Below are 25063 nucleotides of genomic sequence, written 5' to 3'. Positions count from 1 at the left end.
CAACCTTGTGTTTTTATTTTCCTTTCCCAAACTTGCCTCACTCTCACTTAATCAGGCGTGTTGATTAAGTCTCTAATTTGTAGCAGTGGAAAGGAGGAGTCGATGGAGTGCTGTGTGCGTGTGTGTGTTGTACATAATATCAGTCAGTCATTGCCGAGGATTACAGTGTCTTCAGAGAACATTTCTGTTTTACATTACTTCATTAGGCTCCCTTTGATAACCTTTCATTTCGCATTATTAGTTTTCATTTAATCCCGGCCTATGTCTAAGCTGCTGTCTGCGTGATGGCGGAAGCCCGTGGAGAGACGACTCCTCTACAAGTGCAGGCCTGCGTAATTAAGCAATAAGCCACGAGAGGCCGAGCTGTACAGTGATTGTTGAACAGCTGCTGTGAGATGTGTTGTTAGGCACGATTTGTTAGCTGCACTAAAAGTCAGTGTAAAGTGCATCCTTTATTGATTTACATAATTCTAATGACATAATTGTCACACGGTTTTAGAAATAGTCATTTAAGTCAATTAATAAAAACAGAACGACATTGTCCTTCATTTAAGTTCTAATGCTTTTGATGCTATTTATGGTCAACATTTTTTCAGCTACAGACATTCACTTTATTTACAATGTGTAATGACTTCTCTCTCCTCTTCCTGCCATTGTAAGTGGCAGAGTCTGCCATTCCCGCACAGGCCTCAAGCTGCCTTCCTACATGTGTGGGATTCACAGGAAATGATGCAGCATGTAATTCAGCATTACTGTTTGTAATTTTATCTCATTGATTTCGGCCTCGCTGCTCTCTGTTAAATCCCCTTCAGTCGCATCAGCTTTGAGTTGCTGTTAATGCAAAGCCCAGGATTTCCTGCTGCTGCAAACACGTTGCAAGCATTCAACTGGCAAAACACGAGGAGCTTTTATTGTGAAGCAGTCAGAGGAGACTGAGGTTAGCGCTGACTGTGAATGCGTCCATGAAGCTGATCAGGTTTAGATATCTACCAGTTAGTTTAAAAGTTGCAGGCTATGGATGCCATTCATTGTAAATTATGAAGCTTTTATTAAAACAGTGTGAGTTTGTTTGGCTTGTTCCTCTGCTTTGACATGGTATCTGCTTTCTCTGGTATTAAACTGCGCTTGCTGTCAGCCCTAGTAACCGCCATCGGACGCCAAGACGTCAGTCTTATTTATAGCTTTAACTAACTAAAGACAAATATAATCCAAGTCACATAATTCTGGAGGCAGCAAAGCAAACTATTGTCGAATTGCTAAAGAAGTCAGGCAATAATTGTTCTTTTTTCATTATTCTGTGAGCAACTGTAATCTGATTTAATGCTCGTTTGTTTACCTGGCTGAGAAGTTGAGGTGTGCACCCTCAGCTCAGTGTGGCTGCTGTGTTCCTGAGCCCATATTAATCTCCTTTAGCCAATCATGTGACCACAAAGTGGTGAACCTCGCTCTAGCCAACCTTGTGAACAACTGAGCCTTTCACACCCAGTCATGATACTCTCACCTGTTCCCACTCAACCTGTTCACCTGTGGAATGATCCAAACAGGTGTTTTTGGAGCGTTCCACAACTTTCCCAGTCTTCAGGTGCTCCTGTCCCAACTTGTTTGAAACATATTGCTGCATCAAATTAAAAAAATTAATGAAGTCGACAAAGTAAAACTTTAAATATATTGTCTTCTTAAGTTGGGTATATGTCAAAAAGGATTAGCAAGTTGTCACACCTCATGTTCTGTTTTACTTTTACATGCCGACTGTTTTTGGAGTCAGGGTTGTAGCAACAGCAGAGAGGATGAATCACGCTGCGACTCCCACGCATGACCCTCCACACACCTGCTGACGCTCGCTGCTGCTTCTACTGTAGCAGCACAACTGCATCGCCGCTGCTCATGTAACCCATGTAATCAGCACCACCTCCTCCCCGGGATCCACCCATGGGCTCAAATAGTTTTCTGTGAGGGGGTGGGTATTTGTTATTGTCACTCTCCGCGCTGTCTTAATTGCAGGCTGTGGGGAACCGCGAGGTCGGACACTTGACACCGAGCAATAGCTGTTCATAACTCTGTATTCATATATTAATAAATCCATTGAAGTTGTCTGACTGAAATTCAAGTTTCTGCTTTGCCAGATAAACATCAAATATGAAAGCTGCAATTTCCCAGATACCCAGTAAAGCCACCTATCGTACGTTAATGGTCCGGGCCTGTCAGCTTTTGTGCTTGGTCTGGCTTAATTGAGCACCCGGCTTTTAAATTCCCATCAGTTGTCTCTGAAAACGCTTGTCTCACGCCCAGCTCATTATCTCACACAATATCCAGATATTAATGAACGACCTGCGTGACATTAAGTCAAAGTTCTGCTGCAGAAATAGATGATTTGATTGTCACACAAAGTGTCCGTGTTCAGACGCAGGATTTAATTGCGTTGTTTTGCGTCTCCTTTCTACCTTAAATTATAGCCCCTTCAAATGTTTTCAAAGAACAAAAAAATGAGGCAACGAAAACAGGCTGATGTGTTCCTCCTCTCGGTTAATGTCTCCGCTGGAAAGCATTTAGTGTCACTTCTGTATAATGGATTATATTTTACAGATCCTGAAAGAGGATATGAGGGCTCACAAGCAATTTCCAGTGCACCCATCGTTTTACATTACTGCCCATCTGTTCGCTGAAACTGAAGTTTTAACGAGGCTTTGTCAAACGACCAGTAATGGCATAGATAACAGTACTTGCAATAAAGTGTCCAGCTTTATGACTTTGTACAGTTTAGATCCTTGATATAAACAAAATCCCTGAAATGCATTTGAGTCAACCAGCATCCTGTCCTCTGTCTGCTCCCGGTGAATGGCAGATCTTTTTACCGCCGATAATCTAATCAGATTCAAATTTTCCTCGCCCCGATCCCCGTCTCTTTGATCGATATAATTAAAAGCTAATCCAAGCGATCAACCGTCTCTTCCGCAGGGCTGAAGATCCGCGAGGTGATGATCAACGTCTCGCGTCAGCAGGTGGAGGACTTCCACGGCCCCGAGGACTACTGGTGCCTGTGCGTCGCCTGGAGCCACCTGGGAACCTCCAAGAGCCGCAAGGCGACTGTCCGGATCGCATGTAAGCAACTCTGCATCACTCTGATCCCACGCCGACCTTATTGTCTCTGAAAAGGTTACCCGTCTTCAAACTGGTGGCGTGATTTCGCAGGAGGCGAATGCGTGAGGAGAGAAGGTCACACATGAAACAAATTGCTTTTTTTTGTTGTTGTTGTTGGTGCTCCTTCATGCTGTTGTGGTTGATCTTTAATGCAGGCTGTTTATTCTCTCCCGTAGACCTGAGGAAGAACTTTGAGCAGGACCCCCAAGGCACCGAGGTGCCTCTGAATGGCATGATTGTGCTGCACTGCCGTCCCCCAGAGGGAGTGCCCGTGGCTGAGGTGAGGGCTTCTCGCACTTCAAACACGTGACATTTCCTCCCGTGCTGCCTGCAGAGGAGCAGCCGTCTGTCTGGTTTACTCGCAGTGTGATTCTGTTCCTCTGCAGCCGAAGACGCATCTGCATCTTTTCAGTTCAGAGCTGAAGATGCCAGTTATTTAATTTCTCAGGCTCATTCTGTTCAAGTCGGAGCGATCACTCATATACTGGCGGCGATATCTCTCCGTGCGCACGTGCTGTGTTCTCTGGTTAAAGGAAATACGGCTATGACTTATTTAGATGTCATGTATTCATTTCACTCTCGCTGTCGTTCCCTCTGTCCCTCCTCGCCGTCTGAGTGTTTGTGTGTGCGTCTGAAAGAGAGAGCCTGTCACTGCCATTTAAATTTTTACTATGAATATAAAATGAGGCTCTTGTGGACAGTCCTGTCGAGTGCTGTGTGTTGTGCTGCGCTCTGATGCTGTGTGCCTTCATGTGAAGGCTCGGCAGGCAGACATGTCAATATCTGTGAGCCCATCAAGGACTGCGTCTTTGAATTAATTTAGCTTAAAGACACAGTTCGTGATCCATACATAAACAAAATGACGGTCCTAGCAGCAGATTTCAAAGCACGGGGCCGCAGATCTGACACGTCTTTACATCCACTGACTAATAAGTTATCAATATTTAATGATGCTAATGTTGTAGCTTTGTTTACATCAGTGATAGGACAAACATATATGTTTTACATCTTTAATTGATGAGTTAAGGAGCATAAATTGTTGATTTTCCATCCAGAATTTCAGCTTTTTAATTACATTCAGCACAATCGGAGTGATTGGGACACTTTTTCATAATTGAGGCTCTTTTCCAGCACATTGCATTTGCTATGAAACAATGATGAGGTTGAAGAGCTGAATTCAGTTTTAAATCCCTTCAAATCTCAAGCATTTCTCCAAAACATTAGTTATTTATAAGCAGCAATGAACGTTAAAAAAAGAAAGGAAAAAAAAACATCTTATGGTGGTTTTTATTAAGAGTCTACCCCAAAAAAAACAGCCAATCTCCTTCATCAGGACTGTGTGGGTGTGGTTTGATCAGATTTGATGGGCAGTGACCAAACAACCCACCAACTGTCATCAGAGTCTGATTCATGTCGCTTAATCTTCTTTTTTTATATAACTTCACAGAAGTGTCTCATGTGAAGGAACCAGAACTGTTCTAACTCTGGCAGGAAACTGTGTTCATGTAAGATGTCATCACTCAGAGTAAGAGGCTGGTTCAGAAAACAGGTTTTCAGGGCCTGTTTGATGTCAGGTTCTACGTCATTTGACCGTGTTGACATCTGTATTGACTGGTCGGTGTAGGATTTGTAGCCCTTTTCCCCCATAATCCCCAATTTTAGGACATTACAGCAGAGCAGCCATGCTAAACATATTTGTATAAGAACTGATAGAAATACAGACTATATATTAATGCTAATTTAGCACCAGTTCCCACTGAGAACCAGTTTCTAATGCTACATCTGTGGCCATTTCCCAGCACAAGCACAGACTATTTAGAGAAAAAAAAGATATTAACCAATGCATAATATTAACCACAACCATTAACTACAGTATCAGCTTTACTGTGGACTTGAATTATCTGTCTGGAAAGACTGTAAAGCTGCATAAAAACTGGTGATTCAGTGTAAATTACTGAAATAATTAACATTATGCTGCAGCTTTGAACGTCTTCAGTCTGAATGCAAAACACCAACACAAATGCTTAGTTACAAACAGCCTTTTTTTGCAACTTAGTACTTCTTTCACTCTCTGGTTATTAAACTATTTGCTTATCTTGTTGTGCAATCTAACGTCATGACAACTGTTTTCATTTGACTTTTGTTTGTCCACTAAAAGTGACAGGTGTTGCTTCTTACCTTGTTTGAAAGAGTTTTTGCTGCAGAATTTGACCATCTCGGCTCAGATGAACACATCCTTCAACATCTGTATTTGTGTTGAGACAAATAGACTTAAAAAGCTCTAACCAAGAAACCACAATGTCACATCAGACCAGTACATAAACACACTTAAAGGCTGACTTCAGTCCAGCTGAGCACGTTTGCGTGCATCACTTGCTAACAGACTGAAGCCAAAAAGCCTCAGAAAAGAGCAAGAAGTGAACAAGCAGGAAGACGTCTGCAGGCACAAACCTGGCAGGTCGATACTGCTGTGAGAGTCTGATTGAAAGAGATTTTTTATCAAATATTAAATAAGATCCACCATGTTAACTGTCTGTTAGCTTCCCCTTGCAAATAGAAGACCATTTAATGCTACTATTTAAAGCTGTTCATCTTAAATTCAAGCTGAAACTGAGCGCTTGTGTGTGAATATGTATCTGACAGTTATTTAGCATGGTTGGCTCTGTATTGTTCTATGAAAAAAATGCTGATCACAGTGTAGATTTGGGTGTTAGGACTCCTTAAAGATGTCCACGGACTCCCTCCACAGCACACATAATGCACACAAAACTGTGTTTGTGCATTTTCAGTGTGTCCGTGTACATTTGTGTGTGCGTGATGAATGATTCAGCTCACTCAAATGGAGCATCGATGTACCACCGAGTATCCCCCATGCATTGTGGTCATCAAATAGGCAACTCATGCATTCATTAATGCGTCTCTGGCTAACAAAGAGAATGGTAATAGTAAATAATGCAGGGACGAATCCAGCTCCCTCTGGTGTGACTCGCACTGGGAAAGAAACCCTCAGTCAGAGTTGGGGATGCGGCTGCACTTTTCTCTCTTCGTGACTTTCGGCATCGCTGAGAGGTTAAAGCCTTTTTTTGTAACCGGCACTGTGAAATTTGGCTCAGAGAGAAGCCGCGGCTCAGCTACAGTTTGAGTTTAAGGAATTGAGGTCATGACGCGGCGCATCTGTTGAACTCTATTTGTGTTGCGAGGCGTATTTATTTTGGTCGTGACATTTATTTAAATCTTTAATACTTCTGCAATTTCCAGCTGATCCTGATGGAAATTAATACTTGTTGTTGTGTTGTCGAAGAAGCGCAAACAGTTAATTTCGAGAGCTGACAATAAACGCGGCGTTGACATGACGCGGGTAAAATGAGCTCCGACTTTGCACGCTGTTTTAAAACAGAAACGCCGCGCAGGCGACTTTACAGCTCGAAATCCCCTTATGTCGCTGCTCTCTCCATGTTCTCAGAGGCAACACTCGCAGCGAGAGAGGGGAGAACTTTATCCGCATCTCACTGTAACTAAGCCACCCGGGAGTTTACTGGGCTGCTGTGTGGGATGTTAATGAAAGTCAGAGAATGCCACATTATCTGTCCCAGCAGTGATAGAGGCAGTAATCTGTGCACGCTGTAAGTCCGACCACAGAGAATGCATGATAGTAAAACAGCTTAAATCCTCTTCACTTTATTGGTGACAAGAGTCAAGATGGCCAAATCTTTTCACTTGGCTCTGCTTTTTATAGACAGGGAGCCGTTTAGAATACAGATTATATTCACTGTGATGTTGAAGTTCTGGCATTATTGGCTCTGATTAGAGCACAATAATCACATAATATTGTTTCTCAGAAGTGGGATTAGTCTTTATGGAGAAAGAGGGTTGATGTTGCCATCTCTCCCAATGTATTACACGTTAGCATGCTACATTTAGCATCCCTCCTTTAAAGCCAAATTAAAATTCATATTCTATTCAAGTCCAAAAATAGTACACTTAAGTCCATTAGAAATACAATTGTACTGAAAAGTCATTAAAAGTACACTTATACTTTTTGTGCTAAATCTAATGTATGTTGTACATATACTTTAAAAAAGTGTACTTCTAAATAGATGTCATTAAGGTAAATGTGTTAAAAAGTATAATTTAAGTGTATAATTTGTCACCTGGATTTGCTGAGACTTAATTGGTCAGTTGGTTTAGATTTGATTGATTTATCCGCAGCGACAGCGCCCCCTACGCTCTTATTCTGACTGACGATGTCGGTGCTGCTGATTTGATTGGCGCGACAGGCTGTCGCGTGGGGGAGGGTGAATTGAAATTCCAGTTCAGCTTGAGAGGAATAAAGTGTGAACTCCAATCAGAATCATCGGAGGATAAAATCGTGCTCATAGTGATGACTGCATAATGAATGTAGCTCCAAGAAAACAATTAGGGCGCCATCAGAGCCATCAGGAAAGCATCATTTTCTGTGACACGGCTGCACTTTTTATTCATCGCATTTTGTAGCCTCACAAAGCGACCCTGCATATCTCAAGCTCACTCGTCATTATGGGATGTTATTTTGGAAAGTATCTGCAAATGACTGACTAAGCGTAGTAGCTGAAAGCCGAACCAGTCAGGATTGTTTAAAACCTCCAAATCTCAACGGAGGCATGAAGCAACAGGGCCTTTTTTTCAGGCCTCAAATTCTCATTAATATTAATTATTAATTCTTTAAACTCATATAGGACGTATTTATCACAATCAAGAAAGTGACTATTTTGTCCTGCGTGAAGGACGGTTCATGTTAAAGTCTGACTTTAGGAGGAAGCTGTCGAACATCTACTGCACGACACCCAAGCAAAGAACTAAGTGAAAGTGTCTCTCTGCTTTGTAAGGTCATGCAAAAAAGAAAAAAAAGTTTCCAATAACTTCAGAAAAAAACTGTTTTACAATCATTAGCCCCACATTAACCACCCAAGTATTCTTTACCAAGTGTAATTAATCATCAAGCCTCTCATCCAAAGTCATTTGCAGTGCTTAAAATGTAATTATTCAGTGATGAACATAACATTTCCAGAGATGGTGTGGAGATAAACCAAGGACACAACAAGGGTTTAGCCACCCCCGCCTCTAGAATATGCTGCTGTCAGATTTGGAAGGCTAATTTGTTTAATGCAATTTCATGAAAGTCATTGTTGCATTGAGAAAAGGCCATAGATGGCTGAGGGAAGGCGGAGGAGGGTGCAGGCATGAGGGAAATGAAAGGAGGAGGACGCTTGTTAATGAAACTCAACCTTAATTGAATCAGATGGCACAAACCCTACTGCAATGCTTTGTAATCGTCTGCATGTCGCTTTCACTTCCCATTTAAATGATTGTAAATGTGGGTCATTACATATGCTTTCAGAATAATTGAGTGTTTAGGCCTGATGCAGGGAGGAATGGGAATGACTTGAGCAGGATGTGCTTTTTTTTGGGGGGGGGGGAGTTTGAGTTAAAACCTTTCTGCACATGTCTGCACAGAGTGCTCCAGGCCTGTTGGCTCTCTCATCTCAACCTCTTCAAACAGCTTGAAGCTATCAGAAAAATGATGGTTCGACCCCCCCGCTGACCATCTGATGCTGCTTTCAATACATCATGAGCTCATTCCAGTTGATGTCCACTGTGGCTGCAAACGAACGAACAAGACAGAAGCTGCGGTGAAAACTTTGAGAGGGACGCAGTTGGAATGAGCCGCTAATAGTCAACATGGTGACCTTGATACCTCACCACCAGCAGACTGCCATGAGGCCTGGCTAGCTGGGGTAGGTGTTGTGTAGTTCAGCGCCGGTTGCTGCTATCTAAGTGGAACAAATTTGCCAATTAAGCAAATCCGTTTCCTGTCCTCCCCAGGCACTGGCTTATCAGCCTCATTTGAGTCTGTCCTGTCCCTGCCTTCTCATCAGCATGTGCATCTCTCTATCGCTTTCCCCGAAGGGGAGACTCTAGGACCGACGCAGAATGCAAATTGCTGCGTTTGTGCACTTCCTGCAGCAAACACTGGAGAAGACCGAAGGAGGGGCAGAGCGAGAGAGACGAATCAAAGCAAAAACATGAGACGGGAAACCAACCGAAGGACGAGGCGATTATTTTAATTTACTTAAGAGTGTGTATCCTCTGAGATAAGGGCCATCGGAAAACGAAAGCCCGCCACCAAAGAGAGAATTCACAGAAATCCTTCTGCTACGATCACAGCGAGACTAGAGGGACAATTATGTGGTCAGTTACACTGAAGAAGACCACAGCTGACGCTTTAAAGTGATTTGAAGAAGCCGCACCTTTCGACTCCACTTCCGTCACACTCGTCCTTTTCGCTCACTGAGCTCATACGGCCTTCTGCGGAACAGATTTGCAAATTAAGGGAATCCATTTAACAGCCCCGGTTGTTGTCTTCTCCAGTGTAACTGACCACGTAATTGTCCCTCTAGTCTCGCTGTGATCGCAGGAATGCGATTAGGAGTCAGAACTGAACGTCTTGATCGTTTCCAGGCGAGGTGGCCGCTAACGTTAGCATGAGAAAGAAACGCTCACCTTATTTTAAAAAAAAGCAGCCCTTCGTCTTTCTATGAATACATGCAACAACATACTTTTTAAAAACACAAATGAGTACAAATATAACACAAATAAAGACATGAAGATAAACAATAGTGTGCACAATACGCACATCCACAGTACGAGACAGAGCCAGGACCAGATCTACAGACACATGAGACCCTGAAAGATTCAGCAGTGCTGCAGAGAGGCTGAGTGAATGATCCTCAGTGAAGGGCAGATCGATGCCGCACTAATCGATACATCAACACTCCAACACGGCTCGCTTGTTATCGATACCAACTAAAAAGGATTGATTAGAAAGTTGTCGTGTTTTTAAGTGCGGTTGCAAGAAGCTAAAAAACCACTCAAATGGCGCACGTTTGTGAGCGCCAGAGCGGACTCTGGCGGCACGAGACCGCAGCCGTCCTCCTTCGGTGAACATCACAGTGATTGGTTTAAGCAGACCTGTGAAATTACCTTTTTAATTATTTATGACACTGATTAAGAAATCTTTCTTGTTTAGTGTAAAAGCTACTCTTACCTCACAAATGTATGTTTTATTACAGTAAAGTTTGGAGGGTTTCACGTGGTTAATGTGATTAGAGTCACATTATCATATATAATACTTTAACATTCAGAAATCAGAATTATTTCCACAAATTGGTGTGAATTGTCCTCTCCAGTGTGTAGTGTTGGTTGTAATTTGTACAAAACCCAGTAGTGGAAGAGGTATTCACATATTTTATATACATTGAGGCAGCAATACTGCAGTGTGGAAGTACTTTGTTAGTAAAAGTTCTGCATTCAAAGTTTTACTTACAGTATTAGCATCAAAAATATATCAAAAGTACTAAAGTAAAAGTATTTTAGCATATCAGAAAAATATATATTATGGTATTGCCAAGTCGTTTAAGCGTGACTTTAATGTTGCAGCTGGTAAAGGTGGGGCTAATTGTAACAACTTGATGCTGTTGGGTATCTTAATCTCTAATAATGCATCATAATTTATTAGTATCATGTTTTGTATTAATATTCTCAGTCTGCAAAGTATCTAAAGTCGAATAAATGTAGTGAAAAGTGCAATAGTTGCTTCTGAAATGCAGCATAGAATGGAAAAACTCAAGTTAAGTACCTCAATTGAGTAAATGTACTTCGTCATACATTCCAGCAGTGTTAACAACACACTCAGGCAGGTTGGGATGAGCCTGCCAGAAAATCTTCCGTCCTCCATCCATCCTTGAATCCTCAATGAGGATTGAGTGGCCGAGCATCATGTCAGAGGGCTCTACAGTGCATGCCAGCCACTCTGCAGGGGGGTGTCATAATGGTGGAGGCACACACTCCTTTGGCAAATGGTGAAGTAATGTTAACGGTTGATTTAATATGTGAGAGAGGGGGGCACTTCCTGGTGGAGACTGGTTTCGATGCTGACCCTGTTAACCCGACCAGGTGCCATGATGATGACTGATCCACAGCAAATACACTTCTCTTTGTCTGTGTCATCAAGAAAACTGTGTTTCACTTACACCCATTGATTCAGTGTTTGGTGCCACAGCAGTCCCTGTCCTCATGTTACCTCAAGTATATAAGAAAATATGATTAAAAAGTTTTAATCATAAGCCATGAGCTTGTCGCCTAATATCATATTGACATATCCCGTAAGAGGTGCCGCTGATGGGGATCGTCAATATGGTGTCAGGGCTTGGGCCAAGGTTTAAAACAGCAACAGAGGAGGCCACTGTAGAGAAGTACTCGCAAACAGAGCACCTGAGCCATCTACTACTTTTATATATCCTACCTGCACAGTGGACGCAGCTTTTTCAGTGGACGCACCTGGTTGAATGGTCAGGTGTGCCACCTCTGGAGTCACAGGTGCTTCCTTACTGGCAAGCATCAAATCCCATCTGGACTCTCCAATAAGTCTCATTTTCTTTCATCCCCACAGTCAGTGCCAAAGAAAGAAAAAGTTAGGAGAGGTTGATCACTCACCCTCTTTATGAAAAGATACAAGCGGCGTCGATTCTGTGACTCAGATTTAAGAAATCTTGGGGTTATTTCACAGATGCTGGACCTTTGATTCCTCCAGTGGGGTGAACAATATTGTTGTTGTTGATAGATAACTTTTGAAGGCTAATAAGGTTAATTTATTCACCTTTTAGTATTGTATCATAAGGGCCCCTGATCCTGTGCTCAGCACCTAACAGGTCGATGAGTAACACAGATTTAATGCATACCAATGACTTCATGCTTTCTTTATGGTAGACTGTAACCGAGTAAAAAACACTTCTCTGCATTGCTTTAACACCTGATTAATGGCCAATGGCTGCAAAATAGGCGGTAGTTGCACATTTATTCACCTCATTATTTTTACTTGCTGCATTCTGATAGAAATTACATTTGTCATTGAAAAAAATGTGTTTAATATAAAACAGTGAGACACGTCTCCGAATTTTTTTTCTTCTTTTTTTTTCTTTAGGCAATGCATTTAGTCTTACTCTGTATTTCCTGAGGTGACATATTATCCGCTAAACGCTGAAATATATTCAATTTACACCACATAATGGTTAAATCCTGGTAGCTGTCAAGTTCAATTTTGGCACTACTCGATAAATATGCATCTCGTCTGAATCCACGTCGGGAGGGAACAAAGGGTTGAGGGTTAATTTTCAATTCAGAGAATTCCCCACATTATGTTTCTACATCACACTTGTTTATAGCCGCCCGCAGCCTGCAGGAAAATACTTTTAGCTGTTTTCCCTCCCTGGAATAAATGGAGATGTATTTCCGAGTAATTTGATATCATATAAGTTAATGCGCCGAGTGGAAGTACAGCAGCAATTTGTGTTTGAATTGATATGCAGTAGTTGTAGTTGCAAACCTGACCTTATAACACTCAGCTTTTATAATTATACAAGTTATTCTTATCTAATAGTTTTTGACCAATAGCTTCATCCCCGTGTGATTAATGCGACCTTTCCTCTCCTCAGAACACCACATGCAGTAAAAATAGCCTGCATTTTATTGAGAGTGAAGAAAAAGAAAAGACAGGAGCTGCAGGATGAATTTTCCTCTATTTTTTTTTTTTGCTTGTGTAACGACAGATAACCTCCCGGTCAGTTCAAAAAGTCAGCTGTTGGTTCATTATCAGCTCCGCTTCTGAAGGCTTCGCCTGTCACAATGTCACACTGCTTTTCTCCTCTTGCCATGCAAGAACTCCTCCGCCGCCCCCTTTGGTCCCGTCCACCTGCAGGCCTGCTCCCTCTTCCCCATCAGCCCAGTGGCACATGCACCAGCCCGCTCATCCAGTCATTCCCTGCCAGATTGTCTGTTGTGCTTCTGCCTCAGCAATCCAGCCATGTTCTCCACCTCCCTGAGTTTATGATCCCTTCCTGCCTCAGGGCACCTGCTCGCTACCCTGATCCCCTATTGGATCAGCTTGCCTCATCTCCCCCGCCTGCCTGGTTTTGACTTTTCAACCTCGCCCGAACTTGAACTCCGTCTCAGAGTCGTGCTTTTGGGTTTAAACATTAGAGATGTTTAGTCTTACAATAGAGGTGCCTTTGAGGGAGAATCTTTCCAAATACTGCAGACAACACACAGACGATGTATAATGTGACCCCGGTGAAAACAGCAGAGCTCACCTCTGACATCCTTTTTCGTGAAAGAGGCTGCATTATTTGCAGAGAAGGGCATGAAGCACAAACCTCCTATTTGTCAAGGTTAATTCTCTACTTCCCAGATACGAGATAGAGCCACAGTCGATTAGAGAAGGTAAGCCTTAGGGGAAGAACAACTGTGTAACAGACTTTTCTCTATATTTATAGGTAGGTAGGTAGGTAGGTAGGTAGGTAGGTAGGTAGGTAGGTAGATAGATAGATAGATAGATAGACTGATAGATAGACTGATAGATAGACTGATAGATAGATAGATAGATAGATAGATAGATAGATAGATAGATAGATAGATAGATAGATAGATAGATAGATAGATAGATAGATAGGAGAGTGTGTCAGTGCTTGAATCAAAAATAATGATCCTTTAAAATGCATGAAGGTGATATAATAACCACTGTAATGAAACCACAAAAGAAGGGTGGATTTTGTGTGAAAATAGAAATTTTTCCACCACGGAGGGCTAAAACTGACTGTTTCCAGAACTGAGTAGACTGATGGGAGCAGCTGTGGATAATGTGATACAGCAAGGACGGCAACACAGCGGTTGATTAGACACTAAAGGTGTGAAATCCTGAAAGGCACAAACATAAAGACAAGCATTGACAGAATGACCGATGCGGCCCACCAGCGTGGTCGGTTGGGTTGTCTCGAAAGCTGTGGAGCCAAATGATGAAAAAGTTAAATCAAAGGCACATGATGAAAAACTTCTCGGGCCATCAAGAGGAGAAAAAAACGGTTGTGACAACATGACTCCTGATTTATTGATTTCCCAGCTCAATTTTTTCATCCAGGGTGCTTCGAAAGAGCAAAGCAATCTCTGAGTTTGTTGGCTGTTGTTATATTCCCTCGGTAAATGGACACTCTACGCAAACACGCGCACGCAAACACACTGGAGTACAACCCCGTGCACAAACACACGGCGCTCCCAGTAGGGCGGAGTTTTTAATCCGCAAATACACTGCCATAAATCAAACCCCACTCCCTCATGCCCCAGCTCGTCTCTCTCAATGAAAAGCTCAAGCCAGTGGCACATTAATAGCAATTTACAGGGCCAGTCATGCGAGGAGAGGAGCATCAACAGAGCGTCCTTTATTTTGTAGTTCCTTATTACTTACTACTACTACTACTATTACTACTACTACTACTAATACAAATGCAAGAACATATCTCATTGCACTGAATATAGCCCTCTCATTTTCTGTACTGTATTAAAAAGTTTGTATTGTACATAGAAAATCCTCAGTAATTGCCCTAAAAGGTTACTATGGAAATGCATATCAGGACAGCAGTACAACCAATGCATTTTATCAAATAATCTTACCACTGTCTATTACTCTACTTTGATTTCACATCATTGAAACTGTAAAATCTGCAGCTGCAACAGTTAAATAAATATGTGAGCGCCTTTCTAAATACTGTCATTCAAAGGTAATAACAGGCAATTATTTTGTGTAGCACATTTCATATGCAAAGGCGATTCAAAGTGCTTTAAATAATACATTAAAAACATAAAAGAAAGGAAAACAATGAAATCCAGATTAAAAGAATGAAACATTTTTGAAGGAAATTAAAATGTTAAGAAGAGTGACATGAATACTGGATAGATGGGCAAAATGGCGACGATGAGCATTTAAGGTTCGGTCAAAGGCAGCGGAGGACTTCCAAGATTTTAACCTGGACTTAACGGTGGTCAAAGTTGGTGTTAGTCTAATATCCTCTGGAAGATCATTGCGACTCTGTGGTCCAGAGTAACTCAATGCTGCTTCTCCATGGGTGGTTTGCACTCTGGGAACAGTTATAAGGTACGAGGTTTATTTATTCATCATTCGACAACACAGGGCTGTTACAAAATGCTATTTTAGTCCCTTTATGCTACTTATATATAAATGGATGAATAAATAAGTCATAAAAATAAACTATTATTTATGGTGTAGTATGGAGGATAAATTGAAGAGTCTCACAGCCTGAGGAAACAAGTTGCTCTGTAGTCCGGTGGTACGGCAGTGGATACTTCTGTATTGCTTGGCATGGGATGTGGTTGGATACCTCACCGATATCGCTGATTCTTGGTGGCAGTGGGGTACCAGTGATGTTGCGGTTGGTTTTAATCACCCGTTGCAGAGCCCTCCTGTCCTGCCACGTGCTGTAGAGGTCTGTGTCTAGTAGAGAGTCTGTTTGTGAGGAAGTCCAGTATCCAGTGTGGTGAGAGTGTGGTACTCAAGCCCAGAGTGCTAAGCTTCCTAATCAGTTTCATGGAGGAGACTGTGTTGAATGCTGGCCTGAAATCAAACAAATAGCATTCTGATGTAGGTTTTGTTATTTTCAAGGTGTGTGAAGACTGGAATGATGAAGTTGGCAGATTTATTTATTTCGCTGCAGCAAGGTAAAAAATGAAGTATGAATAAATAAATAAAGGTATAATAGATTTAAAAATCTGTCAATGAATGTTAAAATATATATAAATATGTTTGATCTCTCTTTTAATTTGCTATTTTTTATGATGACAATTAAGTTTATATAATTATAAATTAAATTATATAATTTATTCATTTATTAAGCATTTACTAATATAATTATTTTTTCATTTATTTAAGCATTTTTTGACAGAGAGAGAGAAAGTTTCTGCTCTTAAAACCCTCCATAGTTAGCACGCAAGCAAGGAAGATTGTTAGCTTGTTTAATGAAGAACATATGAATAACTAGTTGAAATCACTAAGGTAATATAAAAACAGTTTTGACATTGTTAGCTAAAACTGAAAAGTTGGAAAAGTTAGCTAAGTTTTAGTTATAAGTAAACATTTGAAACAGCTTGTTTTCTGCTAAAAATGAATGATAAGCGGTTGAAATAGCTAGCTAAAAGTCATGAATAATTAGCTAAAACATTTGAACGAGTTAGCTAAAAGTAGTGGATAAACATTTTAGCACTGTTAGCTGAAAGTGATGAATAGTTTAAGTGGCTAAAAGTAATGCATAAACAGTTGAAATAGCTTATTTTGTGCTAAAAGTGAACGATAAGCAGTTGAAATAACTGGCTAAAAGTAATAAATAACATTAGCTTAAATTGTATGGTTAGCTAAAAGTAATACATAAACAGTTGGAATTTTTAGCGCTATACATTAACAGCAATGATTTCGCTAACTTGGAATAGTTTACTGGCTAAAAGTAGGCTAATGATTAAATGGTTAAAATTAGTTAGGTTAAAAATAATGAATAAACAGTTAAAATAGTCAGCTAAAAGCAATGGATAAATGGTTGTGTGTTGGTATATATCAACATACAACATTTATCAGGCAAAAAAGGTTGGGGGGACAACAGCAGACTTTGTGTAACTCATGTACTCTAATGTTTTTAGGTGGAATGGCTGAAAAATGAAGAGCCTCTCAGCTCAGAAGGTGTCACTGATAGAAGAGGTGACCATAATCTCATCATCTCTGAATCCCGCCTGTCTGATTCTGGAAACTATACCTGCGTCGCCAGCAACATTGTGGCCAAGAGACGCAGTGCCACAGCCAGTGTTGTAGTCTATGGTAAGATATCAGATTTCAGGTGTACTTTCTCTTATTCTTCATAAGAAAAAACAAAAAGGCACGACGACAGAATTCTTTAGGTTTGCAGCACACATGATCAAAACAATGTCAAACAGCTTTCTGTCTGCATCAAAATATCAATTTTCGCTACAGAAATAGGTTGTCAAATTGGCACCAGAAGCAAATTCCCCAAAGTCATTAATATAAAAGCACTGCTCAACCGCAGCGTGTGGTCTTTTTTCACACAAGAGTCTAATGAGCAGGTAATGGGCAAGTGATCCCTCGTGTAAAAACAAGGAGACACAGGCACAATATTTACAGGAGCCGAGTGGTGGAAAGGCAGCGATGTGGGCTGTCACAAGTCCCTGGCTTTTATCTGCCTGCACGAAAACGCCTTGCATGGAACGCTGTGTGAAGCAGCAGTCCGGCTCCGTTTCCAGCATTTTAAAGCCCCGTGGAGAGCTCTGCGGAGACAAAGGAGAAAAAGTGAAATTATAAAGTCATACCAGCACCACCTACTTTCACACCAGAGGAGCACCTTGTTAATTGGAGTGTTTCAGTGCTGATTTTACTGACCTTTCATCCTGTTATTTTTATTCTTTCAGGGAGGACATTTAGCGGCTGTAGGGATTCATCTAATTCTTTCTGACACCCCGTTGTTGAGGCCCATCAATCATTAATTTCCTTAATGCTAATGAAGTCTCTGACAGCCTTACTGCTCCTGATAGCCTCAGACAGATGTACAATAGTGGAACAAAGTGTTTCTTCCTGTGCCTCCTGAGCTGATAAGTCAATCATCCTGCATTATTTTAGGCAACAAATTAGAGGAGGAGGTGTAAGTGAATGGAAGGGAAGACACCATTGATCATACCTACAAAAACATCTCTTTTTCCCTGACAAGACGTTCATTGTCACCTTTGAGTGAACCTCTGTGCTGTTCTTTTTCTGACAGAAATACAGTACGTTGTTAACCACAGAATGTAGGCCAGCATTCATTCTTGCAGCCGCTGTTCATCCCCTTTCCTTCGTCCTTTGGCTCATGCAGTGAACGGAGGCTGGTCGTCGTGGACAGACTGGTCTCCCTGTAATGTACGCTGTGGTCGCGGCGTGCAGAAACGGTCTCGCACTTGCACGAACCCAGCTCCTCTCAACGGGGGAGCCTTCTGTGAGGGCATGTCGGTACAGAAGAGCACCTGCAACACACTGTGTCCAGGTAAGCACAAAGGCATACTGTAAGTCTGCATACCGCACGTGTTTGTGCATATGCTTGAAAGCATGCTGTGCTTTGAGAGTGTCCTTCTACCTCACAGGCTACAGTTCAAAGCTCTGTTCAAATTGACTCCAGCGGTGCATTCACATCTGAGATTTGAGATTTAGGTGCTGAGAATCCAGTGCATCCCTGACCTATATTGTGAAATTGGTCATTTCTTACTCTGCATGCCCCCCTTCTAAAGCAGAAACAGTTAATGCCCCCCACCCCACAACTTTTATCAGTCATTAACAATGAAAATGGAAGCAAATTTTTCTTTATTTTCACTGCATAAATCTTTTTCATTCAACTTCAAAATTTTACCCTGGTCATCCACACCCCATCTGCAATGTCCCCTGGGTGGGGGGCTGGGTGCCCCCCAGTGTGACAACAACTGCATTATGAGAAAATGCAGCATTATGGGGAATATGCTCATTTGCTTTCTTGCCAAGAGTTACATGAGAGGATTAATATCTGCCCATTAAATACGAAGCCGTAGCCAGCAGGCGGTTAGCTTAGCTTTGCATAAAAACTGGAAGCAGGGGGGCAACAGCTTGTCTGGCTCTGTCCAAAGCTAACAAAATCAGAAAATGAAAGCTCACTAGCTAACACATTATCTTCTTCCATACATTGCATTGCATCTGTGAAAGTTGCACAGATCTCTGTTGTTTTCTCACATCACTACCCCACTCCCTTTGCCCTGAGCTCATTCCCACTACAACCTTAATTACATATTTGAACTGTAACTTTCATATCACTGGGGCACTGCACATATTGTACATATTTTTTTTTATGTGTACAGGTACCTATATATACACGTCTGTACATACATACATCTGTACAACTGCATATTTCCCTTGTAAACAGGATTTACACTAATACTATGTATTTCTTCAGTGCTACTTTTCATATTCCACTTTGCAGCAGGCAAAAATTTGGGCACCCCAAGAGATTTGATCTTACAGATCACTTTTACCAAGCTCTCTGACCGTAATTAGCTTGATAGTGCTGTGGCTCGCTCACAGTCATCATTAGGAAAGGCCAGGTGATGCAAATTGCAAAGTACTCTGACTCATGCATGCGGCTGAATTTTGTGTTTGTGTAGCATGGAGGGGGCCATAACTGCATGTTACTGTGCAATCCTGTAGTGTATAATGACAATGAAGTGGAACCTTGTTTGTTTAAATTGTACAAAAAAGCAATTTGTTGAAGTTTTATGGGGAGTTTTGTGTTGGAACTATTTCTTCGCCTAAACAAGAAGTAGTGCAGCACACAACCCTCCATAAAACCACAAATTGATGTTTGTACAGATTCAACACTTAAGACATAATATTCTTTAGATCTTGATCTTTAGAGGTGCTGCTAGGCAAGGTTTTTTTCATATTTAGCTGAGTTAATTCAAATGTTGAAGTTAAATGTTGAGATATTCCTTTAAAAACACTGCTGTTTGGTAGCCAGCTAGTAATTTTCAATGTCAGCAAGTCCTTGAATGCATCAGTGTGGAGAGGTGCTCATGAATGCATTACCACACAATATTAAAATTAATGTGACAAAAAGTAAAGGCAACAAAATCCTCTCTGCAATTGATTACCCGTGAGAGTTTTAAGTCTCTCTAAGTTGATTTTAATACCAGAAATGAACAGAGAGCTGTGGCAGCCCGGAAGGTAAGACATCACTCTAAAAGCTTGACGTGTGCTTCGTCATACCAGTTACATTTCACCATCAATGCAATGCATGTCTCCACTGCTGATAGGGACAGTTGTTTGTGTCTATCTAATGCAGTGCAACTTAATTAAACAGCAAATGAGAAGAAAATGGATGGAAAATGAGAGAGTGGTGGGGAAAAAAAGGGACAAAGAGAACCTGAGCAAGAGAAGCGAACAGCAGGTTTTGAGAGGAAGAGCAGAGCAGCGGTTCCAGTTATCAAAACCTCCATGTAATCTGCTCTGCCCGAGTGTTTTTTCTAGACAAGCCCAACTTTATGATTTCAACCACAGCACCAGTATCAAAGAAAACGCTCATCAGGTTTAAGAAGAAAAACATTATCAGGGGAAGGCAGCGCATTCCTGCAAACATTATCTCCTCTTTGCCAACTGCCTCCTTCTGAAGGATTCTTTCTACCGCATTTGAGTTTGAACATAAACAGGGTGCATTTGCGTTTAGATTAGCAGGAAGAAGAGAACTTTTAGAGCATTTGGAGGTGGAAAGGAGACTTGATGGAGTGTGGCATAAGCAGAGCGTCTTTGTGCTCCGAGTCAGCAAGGCGGCAGAACATTCTGGCACCATGAGGAGGAAAATGTTTTTATATAGATAGCAGCGCAGCTCTTACCTTGAAATTGTTTTCTCATAAAGTCCCAGAAAACTTTTAAGCGAATCAACGTGGTGTTTGAATCTTTAAGAAGAAAAGTGAGCATCTTTGTCATGTGAGTCGCTTCTTTCTGGATCTTTCTCTCATCTTTTCCTTTTGTGCTTTGCTTGTACGAGCTTCTTTGTTCACACATGTAGCCCCGAGTGAATTAAGGGATGACAATGGACTCTAGCCGTGCATTATGCAGATCAGATCTGTGTATGTGCATGCTTGTATTGGTAAACATTTGTATTTGTGCCTGATTCCCTCAGTGGATGGCAGCTGGGGAGAGTGGAGCGAGTGGTCGGCGTGCAGTGCAGACTGTGAGAGGCAGCGCAGCAGAGAGTGTACAGCCCCGGAGCCCAAGCACGGGGGACGGCTATGTGACGGGGTGGCGCTGGCTACTGACAACTGCACCGGCGGCCTCTGCACACAGAGTGGGTACCATCACCGTCACCGTCACCATCTCTTTCCACTGGTTAACGCAGAGGAAGAAGTAGTTTAGCGTCGTTGCCGCTAAAGAGATTTACTGCTCATAATGTTTGCCAGTGTGGGCTAGATCATGATTGTCATTATAATCATGCTCATTACCGTCGCCCTCATCCATCTTCATAATTCACCCACTCCACGTGCATGACACATAGTGCGCACAGCAATGGATTCATACCCATACAGCAGTCAAATTAAAACATTCAAAAAGGTGAAAGAAATTCTGATGTTTCTCTTCTGCAGATCGGAAGTTGCTGCACGATGCCAAGCCGCAGGGTGAGTTTCTCCTCAGCTTTCCTCAACTGCCATCAAGTTATTTTAAAGATATAATTGTCTACCACCACGGCCTCTAATTGGAGAAAGACGTCCAATAATTTTGTTGATACAATGACCAGACAATACTCCACATGGACTGGCTGGTTCTTTGTTTTCAGAGAGCCTCGCTGCTCTTGTTTAGTGTCATCATCACCATTCTAAATTACTTATACTGGAGCTGCTTGTGTCAGCTGTTGCTAGGCTACACTTCTGCTATTTATTAGAGATGTGAAGTAACAAAGTCCATGTTTGACGGGTGTGGGTAGTGCCAACACAGTGGTTTTTTATTGAGGACCAGCAGCAGCAGCCATTTGTTTGATTCAGCATGGTGAACTGGCGGTAAGTGAGAGAAATATCTAACTGGTGATTCAGCCGAGCAAGTCACTAATTTTACTCCAAGGGTGTTTTGGTTTAAAATGGAAAGTAACACTTATATTGTGATGGCTAGAAAGTCATCGTGAGAAGGGATACATTTTCATCTATTTGTACAAATACATACTGTATGTTGGATCATGTCACTTGTAGCAGTAGCACTGTAGCAGTAATTAAATTGAAATACCATTTACTGCTGTGTTGTACAAATAAACATTGCGGAGTTAAAGTGTAATCTGCAGGTACAGTTGTGTCAATAACAGCTACGGATGTTGATCAATTCTTTCCACTGTTCCCAGCTTCACTATCATTACTTCAGTTTTACCTCCATGCCAATACACTGTAAATTTCCCCTAATTCCATAATTTCTAAATGCATTATGTACAGCATTTAAAGGCAGGCAGCCTCGTGGTTTGCTGCTGTATATCCCCTGCTTTATGCATTATTGCTGTCTGGCGTAATGGGCCATTTATGTGTTGATTACTGCTGTGTAGTACACACAGGCGCATGTTCTTCTTACTTGTCCTACAACACATTTGTGTATTTGTGTACTTTTTTTGTCAAAAACGGGGAAAAGGATGCAGCCACGCTCCCAAAACTTCCCAAGCCCTCAATTAACCTGCTACTGTAGCCGTTAATGCTGCTTTGCATATTTTGTCAATTTCTCCTCATTTGAGCTTCAGGCTACTTAGAGGATTTCTCTGCATGTCCTGTTTCAGAGCAGATCTCATTATCTTTTAAGAATAAGCTAGCAGGCCCTTTATTTCCTACTCATTCTTTTTCTTTGTGGAGTTGGACGCTGCAGTACTGGTGGGACCAGATAGAGCGTAATCATTGCCGATGAGCTAATTTAATGAATTGGTTTTGTCACATTATCCCAGTGGAACGCAGAGTGCCTCCAACACCAGAGCCAAGCGGCGTTTGAAATGACAGTCAGGTGCTGGGTTGATTATAATCGCCTTCCTTCCGAGGTTCCTCATTAGTAGCTTTAACACTCCAGGATGGAACAATGAGGCTGTGCATCAGGATGCAGGGCAAACGAGCAGAACAGAAAACAAAAAAGGCGCAAAAGCAGTTTGAAACCAAGGTAGACTTGACTCCCATAAAAGACTTTCAAAACTTTAACTCGGCTGATGTTCCTCAGTAACACAGTTTTTCAGTTTATTCTGGGAGAAAATGTCTCCTCGCTTCCTAATTAAGCGCAGTAGACTTAGGAAGCAAAAAGTGGCTCAAAAATGTGCTCCTCTCTCTTGCTCACTCTTACTTTCCAAGGTGTGGAGAACAGCAGCGACGTGGCCTTGTATTCAGGCCTCGCCGCGGGGGTGGTGACGGTGGTGCTTCTGATCATCGCTGTCACTCTTTACCGACGGAGCCAGAGCGAGTACGGCGTCGATGTCATCGACTCCTCCGCCCTCACTGGTGGCTTCCAGTCCTTCAGCTTCAAGACGTCTCGTCAAGGTGAGCCAGCAACCGCGTGTCCCACCCAAAACTGTGCCATGAAGCACAAGTCGGGGTTAGGCTTCCCAACCTGAACCCACGGTGAACATCAACAACTGGGAGAAAAGACTCTGATATAAGAATAACAAAGTCGACGTATTCTGTGTTCAGATCTTCAGGGAACAAATCTGAAAAGTTCTGTGAGATACACGAGCTTTGGTTTTCTAAAATCAGATACGCACCATTTGTAACGCTTCCCGAAATAATTTCCCTCTAATAATCTGATGGAGTTTAGTACACATCCTGAGGAGGACAGCTTCAGAATGTGCTGAATATTTTAGCAGCGTGGCGTGTGGAAAAGCACGGCGAGTCGTGCAGTTAATTCGCTGGAGTCTGGTACCATGTTGGATGATTTATTTAATTAATTAAGATATGCATGCTGTTGATTTGTGCATAATTATGCTCAGCAAAACCCATAAATTAAAAAGAGGAGCTGAAACACACCTATCCGTCCTGCAGCTGTATGATAACTACAGGTACTTAATCAAGTAAAAGAGAAGGAGCTCGCACAGGGCGTGGACCCGGCGGTTGTGGATGCCACTTCTGGTTTAACCCGGCATCGACTCTGCCTTCAGCCCTTTGCATTCTGATATGCATTTAAGCTTTGTGATGGGAGTGTGAAGATACAAACAATGTTCTTTCCTCTTGACTTTGCAAAAAGAGGTTGTTAAGGAGTAGTTAAAAACAAGTACTACAATTGCTCTCCACCACCTAATTTACATAAATATAACCTCGGCCGTGCTGGTACACCCACCATGGCTCAAATGGCTTCATCTTGACTCTCAAAATGAGCACAAAAACACACAAAAATAGCCCTGCGCTCAGTGAAAGTGGCATTTGGATTGCATTTGCCATGAAAATGTAGAATTAAGTGTTGTTGCTGAAGTTATAAATGTATTTATTGATTTACTCTGGCTGTTGTGAGTGTTATTAGTGTATCCGTCTGTTGATAATAGTCAAACATATGAGGATTTTATAAAAAAACAGTCTGAAATGTAGATTTATGACTGCAATTGCAATCGTGCTATTTGTGTTTGCTCTGATGTTTCGAATGACAATAAAAATCTGCAGAAAATTAAATCAAGTCTGCAGTTTTTCCAGGTAAAACAGTGAAACGACATTATAATATAAATGAAGTGTCAGTCTCCTTCAAATATAAGAACTGCGCACGAATGTAGAAGGGAGACCAGACACAGGTCGAATTCTTCAGCCCATATACACACACACACGCACGCACACACACGCACACACACATACACACATACACACACACACACACACAGAGGATGCTGAATGGAGTCAGACTTGGTTAAGAGCATGCTGATTCTGTTGCACTTTATTTTCATTCAAATAGTGTAAATGTACTCACGTATTTATGTCATGTGTGTAATTTCAACTGCAGAGCATGCAAGCAAGGCATACAGTTTTGGATTTATGTGTATATATATACATATATATGAATTATGCATACATTTCATTGCATTGTGATATAACAAAATGAATTATTAAAATGCTTTAGGGGGCTTTAATTTTTTCGGTTTGTTCACTTGAGCCTTCTGGAGATCTTGTTGTCTGCGCTGTAGTGCACTAAATGTCCAATAACGTACAGTATAAAACTTAATCTATGAAGCACACTGTGCATTTGCTGCTTTATTGCAAACATCAGTGTGCCACAAGCAATGAATGCTTAGTGAACACTTGTGGTAACAAGCACACATTGTGTTCTAAACAAATTTGCAGCTCTTATCTCTTATTACTTAGACTTTCTTTAGTGCCATAACTCCAGCAAAGTGTTGAACAGGAAGCACCTCATCAGGGTAATGAGTTTGTGGCACTATCGGCTGGTTTTATGTTACGTATAACAAAACTTTAGTTAATTATTCATGATTCCAAAATTAAAAATGTAATTTAG

General features: G+C 41.6%; 1 protein-coding gene across 1 annotated transcript in view; it reads left to right on the top strand.

Moving 5' to 3' along the window:
* Positions 1-25063, top strand: part of LOC121622844 (netrin receptor UNC5D-like) — a 148361-nt gene that overhangs the window by 101542 nt on the left and 21756 nt on the right. Inside the window, exons 3-9 of the mRNA XM_041959859.1 lie at positions 2956-3099; positions 3315-3418; positions 16708-16882; positions 17928-18095; positions 20751-20915; positions 21211-21243; positions 22927-23112. Coding sequence (XP_041815793.1) covers positions 2956-3099; positions 3315-3418; positions 16708-16882; positions 17928-18095; positions 20751-20915; positions 21211-21243; positions 22927-23112 — 975 coding nt within the window. The remainder of the gene's footprint in view (positions 1-2955; positions 3100-3314; positions 3419-16707; positions 16883-17927; positions 18096-20750; positions 20916-21210; positions 21244-22926; positions 23113-25063) is intronic.

The sequence above is a fragment of the Chelmon rostratus genome, chromosome 19 (genome assembly GCF_017976325.1).
Source record: "Chelmon rostratus isolate fCheRos1 chromosome 19, fCheRos1.pri, whole genome shotgun sequence".
Classification (NCBI taxonomy): Eukaryota; Metazoa; Chordata; class Actinopteri; order Chaetodontiformes; family Chaetodontidae; genus Chelmon; species Chelmon rostratus.
This window is presented reverse-complemented; position numbering and strand designations above follow the sequence as displayed.